Source organism: Octopus bimaculoides, chromosome 7 (assembly GCF_001194135.2).
Source record: "Octopus bimaculoides isolate UCB-OBI-ISO-001 chromosome 7, ASM119413v2, whole genome shotgun sequence".
Lineage (NCBI taxonomy): Eukaryota > Metazoa > Mollusca > Cephalopoda > Octopoda > Octopodidae > Octopus > Octopus bimaculoides.
The window spans coordinates 81,708,911-81,714,740 of record NC_068987.1 but is presented as its reverse complement, the minus strand read 5'-3'; the positions used below and the strand labels follow the sequence as shown (position 1 = coordinate 81,714,740).

The 5,830-nt window shown below is 32.8% G+C and overlaps 1 protein-coding gene across 4 annotated transcripts in view; it reads right to left on the bottom strand.

Annotated features, from left to right (window-relative positions):
- Positions 1-5,830, bottom strand: part of LOC106872053 (meiotic recombination protein SPO11-like) — an 809,808-nt gene that overhangs the window by 151,612 nt on the left and 652,366 nt on the right. For 3 of the 4 annotated variants that reach the window (XR_008264640.1, XR_008264641.1, XM_052969772.1), the window contains one exon: positions 4,573-4,681. Coding sequence is in view for 2 of the 4 variants with exons in the window: in XM_052969772.1 (XP_052825732.1) it covers positions 4,573-4,681 (109 nt within the window). In the remaining 2 variants the exon portion in view is untranslated. Of the gene's footprint in view, positions 1-3,994; positions 4,682-5,830 lie in introns of those variants that run through there. The other variant, XM_052969773.1, reaches the window with a different exon arrangement.

Genomic DNA, 5,830 nt, shown 5'->3' with positions numbered 1-5,830 from the left:
AATATTAGGGACAAAATCTATTTGAAAATTAGTTATGAAACACGTGTAATCTTTTTATTATATTTATCTTATGATATTTACTTTACCTTATATTATACTCATTTATTGTGCTTTTAATTATTAATTTTTCTATATGTGATAGTGGATTTTTATCGATGAGTTCTTGAAACTTGGTTATTTTCCCTAAAACTATATATATATATATACATATATATATATATATGACTGCTTGTTTTATTCAAAAGATATTAAGATCTTGATTTGGATTAAAGATTGATAAGAATGATATCAAGACCTGCAAATACTATAGATATGTAAAATTAGTTATTTTGCACATTGCTTACATTTTGTGGTAATGCAGTGTTTAACACTTCTGTATTCTGTTCGACCATATCTGGCCCAAATATTTTTCCAGTTTTATATTCAAACTGGAAAGATCAGGCCACTCACACCTACCTTTCAATGTCATTCTAAAAATAAACAATCACATTTTTAAAATCTCAAAGTTATGAGATAATGAATGATAAATTCAAACCAATGTGAACAGATAAGCATTACATTTGACAGAATACCAAAGGGTTAAATGTTTACCAAGATTTTATGAAAACAGCAATAAATGGAATGTGTATTAATGATATATAGACAGTGAAAACTAAAAGTGAATAGTTTTTAAATAAATGGGGGAAAGAAAAGACCCCCCCACCACCACCACCACTAAAAAAAGCAACTGGAAAACTTTGAAGGGACGTAATTTTGGAAACTTAAAAATTATTAAATATTGTGGAGCAGGTACAGAGTGCAATAACAGAGAATTATTCAATAAGAAAGCAAAAATTCTAATAATAATGAAATCAGATGCTCTTTCTCATATAAACCATTGTAGATACACAGTAACTTTACATTCAACTATATTTCTTCATTTCATCAGTGTGATTTATCATACTAGCATTTGTCATAATATACAATAGAGATGAAAATGTATGGTTTAGTTTAATTTTATTAAATCATCAGTTTTGATATTCTGATTTATGACAATTATTAGTAATAGAGTTAATAGAGCACTGAATAAAATTTAAATGACAAAGAAATTGCAATTTAATTCCTCTGTCAAAGACATTTCAAATGTGAATAGTTTATGAAAGATATTCAATAGCTGTCCAAACAACAGAACAGCTGGTGTAGAGTTTGTAGATGAAAAAATGTATGTAAAATGTAAATTATTTTCATTATAAAGTGTATGGGTTAAAGTGGAGCCTGGTATGTTCATATTGTAGTTCGAAGATGGAAAATACTTAATTAAACATTTGTTTAGAATATATTGGAAAATGAATTGATATTCTATTCTAAATCGATATTTTTCCAGTAAGTCATAATTTTGATACCTATTTACTCTTCATTCAAGAGAGAACTGTGTTAAATTATTTAATCCTAGAGAAATGTCAACAGTGTTTATTGAAGAATGCAGTGAAGTAAGTAATGCATAAGTTGGCAGATTCTGCTTTCCAATAAATTTAAATTCACTTTTCAGCTTGATCTATTGATACCAAATGAAGAGGAACACAAAGTATTAATATTTTGATATAATAATTCTCTTATCAGAAATCAGGTTAAATTCTAATTTTTCAGGTTATTCAAAAAATTTTCTCAGGAATATATGCAAGACTTGTAGACAACTTGCTTCTTTTCTCCCCAACAATAACTATAAGCAATTACTTCTAACAATGTGTAAAACTCATAATGTATAGACCATGATTGCCCACCACCACATCATCTTTAAATCAAGTGAGGCCAAGTGTTTTGTCCAAAAACAGCATAAATACTATCAGATAGACAAATCACCTGATACCTTAGTTTAGTATTTAATCATCTTCAGATTTTACAATCCACTAAATAAAATCGACTTCAATAACATCATTTAACTTAATTCTCAAAGGTGTTGAGCAGAGCTTTTTATTCTAAACTGTTCCTCACCTAAAAAGAAAATATTGGGTTGTCCGGAAAGTTCCTGCCAATTTTTAGAGGAAAGAAAAATGTCAATAAATACTTGCCATTACATTTTTAATCAACCAAATATGAACCATTTTGTTGCACAATGCATCTCTATATTTCCTTTAACTTGAAATTACCCTCTTCCCAGAATTGAGGTGGTTTCATGGCAAATAAGTCGAAAGATAAGCTACTATAAATCGGCACGAACTTTCCGGACAACCCAATATTTTAGCATGACTGTGGTACAGAAGTTTACTTTGTAATCATATGGTTTAGGTTTTGATCTCATTGGGTGTCACTTTGGGTAAGTGACTTCTTCTACTACAGAGACAAGTTGACCAATCAATACTTGGTGAGTGGAATTTGGCAGACAGAAACTTTGCAGAAGTCCATGACTTATATATTAAGAACACCGTCATTTTTATATCCATTTTTCTATGTTTAGGTTGGACATGCATATGTGTGTGAGTACATGTGTACACGTATGTGCATCTGATTAGACTGATAAAAAATCTGGCGCTGTTCATGCCCCATGACTTAGCAGTTCAAGAAAGAGCGATTAATAAAATAAAAGTGAAATAAATATTAGGTCAACTAATGGCTGCAGTTCAGTCATTGAAATCAGTAAAAGAAATAAAGAAATACATTTTTTCCCCATTACACACTTTCTCCCTCCCACACACTTTCTCCCTCCCACACATTTTCTCCCTCCCACACACTTTCTCTCTCTATTTTTTGATTTATCCTTCAATTTTTATCTATTATCTTTCTTTCTGTCATCAGGCTGCAGCCATACTGGGGCACTGTCTAGAAGGGTTTAATTGAACAAATCAACTCTACTTATTTTTCAAGTCTGGCCCTTATTCTATCAGCTCTCTTTGCTGAACTGCTAAGTTATAGGAACATAAACACAAATGCAAGCATGCATACATGCACACACACATATGCAAAAGGCTTCCATACAGTTTCCATTTACCAAATTCACTCACAAGGAATTAGTCATCCCAGTGCTATTGTAGAAGACACTTGACAAAGGATCACATAGTGGGACTGATCTTAAAACCACATGGTTGCAATATGAGTTTCTTAAACACACAGCCATGCCTTAAGAATGCAACTTTATTTTCCCCATACAGTTGGATCAGAAGAAACTAGTGGTGATCTGTATGTATTAGATTGCTCAGTAACTTCCAATATTTGTATAAAGTATTAAGTGTGAGTGTTTAAAAACAAGATATCTTTCCAGTTCCTTACAACTGAATTAAGATTTTTCCAATCATGTTTCCTCCTTGATAATATACATGCCATATAAAATATACAAACACTTGAGGATTTGATAACAAATTAGAAATAAGTTCAAAACTGTTATGAAAATTAAGTGCAGTTTGTAATTACCATTCCTTCAGTCTGCATACTGATAAATTATGTATGAACACCCTCACTAGCTGCTTGTTTGAAGAACATGTAATCGCAAAATGCAGGTCAATTTAAAGAAATTTAATCAGAATATATATGTACAATTTGTGTATCTACTTTCATGGGTGGATGTGCACATGCATTTACATAATTACATCACTAGATTCAAGTTAAAAAATTTCATCAATCTCAGTAGTATTTTCACACTAACCCATTTTCCTGCTGCACCTCCTTTTCTCATTTTTACTAAAAGGTTATGAGTCAAACAATAATGGAGGCTCCTCGACAATCCTTACAAAGAATGCTGCAGTCGCTTAAAAATTCTATAATATATAACATGATGGGTACAATCACATATCTCTCCTTTTCTCTCAGACTCTCAGAATTCCAGACCAAGCAGTTACTGTCATTTACATCCAAACTATGGTCATTTGAAAGACTGTTCTTGTACGTATCTTAAAATTATTCAAAAGAAACTGCACCAGTGACTTTTAAGGAAATAAAACATATTAAATTACTGAACCTTATTCAAAATATTCTGCATACCCTTCAACTAACCAAACCAATTGTAGAAACAAGAAGACAACTATTTCAATGTATACTTGTTATTTTTATTAGATGTGAATCATAACAAAAAGGTTTTTAAATAAGAAACAATTATTATATGCTAAAATGGACATCTATAAGCTATATTTTTATCATCAACAAACATAGCTTAGAAACAGGAAACTGTTCATTAAAAAGCAATGTTTTCTTATGGTAACTTTTGAAAAATGTTGAATAATAAGTTATGTAAATACATGAAAAACATCATATAAAGAATTGAAGATGGAAAGAAACCAATATTTATTAGATTTCAAATTTTGAGGAAGTGGGTAAGTCGATTACATCGACCCCAGTGTTCAACTGGTACTTATTTTATCGACCCCCAAAAGGATGAAAGGCAAAGTTGACCTCGGTGGAATTTGAACTCAGAACATAAAGATGAAATGCTGTAAAGCATTTTGCCTGGCATGCTAACAATTCTGCCAGCTCTCCACCTTGGAAACCAATATTTATCAATCAGTGTATATTAGCAGTATGTTTTAAACAAAAGTGGCATTGTATGATAATTAATAGCTGGGAGTTCCTATGGGAAAGAAACACATACTATTATTTATAACCAACCTTTACTTGCTATTTTCTGTAATATGTATACTTCTGGTAGAAATGTAAAAGAGAAGTCATTTAAGCTTTGTAATTCTGCTTTTTGTTTCTGCTCCAAGAGAATTTCCAGCTGTGAATCAAATGAAACAATTTTGAATTACATAGAAAAAGATGAACACAATATGTAAAAACATTTATAGAAGCAGCAAAAGATGTCAGAGATTATGCATGCATACATTCACACACACAAATATCTGAAACTTGGTTTAAATACTATTTTTCATACATTTTAGAAAAGAATTCTAATTGGTTACTTTAATAAAAGTTTTAAGAGGTACAAAAAAGAAATATATCAATCACTGTAAAAAATTTAAATATATTTAAGTTCTCATTTGTGTGTGTGTGTGTGTGTGTGTGCTCATGAAAGCAGCTACCAGTTCTATTTGATGTCGTCGTCGTCGTCATCATCATCATCATCATCATCATCATCATCATCATCATCATCATCATCATCATCATCATCATCATTATTATCATCATCGTTTAACATCCGTTTTCCATGCTGACATAGGCTGGAGGTTCAACTGGGGTCTGGAAAGCCAGGAGGCTGCACCAGGCCCTAATCTGATCTGGCAGTGTTTCTACAGCTAGATGTCCTTCCTAACGCCAACCACTCCGAGAGTGTAGTGGGTGCTTTTTATGTGCCACCAGCACTAGGGGCCAGAAGAGCTGGCATCGACCACAATCAGATGGTGCTTTTTATGTGCCACCAGCACGGAAACCAGTCAAAGCGGCACTGGCATCGGCCATGTTTGGATGGTGCTTTTTACATGCTACCGGCACAGAAGCCAGTCAAGGTGGCACTGGCATCGGCCACGTTTGGATCATGCTTCTAACATGCTACTGGCATGGGGCTCACAACTACAATTTCCATTTGATTTGATTTTGATATTGCTGATGTTGATGTTGATTTGGAGTTTAAAAGGTTTACACAGACATTCTGATGGATTTCTAAAGAAATTTCAACAACACTTAGAATAACATAAGCCCAGAAACAGATGCAGGCAAGACTGTGTGGTAAGAAGCTTGCTCCCCAACCACATAGTTCCGGGTTCAGTCGCACTGTGTGGCACCTTGGGCAAGTATCTTCTACTATAGCCTCAGTTCAACCAAAGCCTTGTGAGTGGATTTGGTAGAGGAAACTGAAAGAAGCCTGTTATATATATATGTGTGTGTGTGTGTGTGTGTGTGTGTGTGTGTGTGTGTATATACATACCAA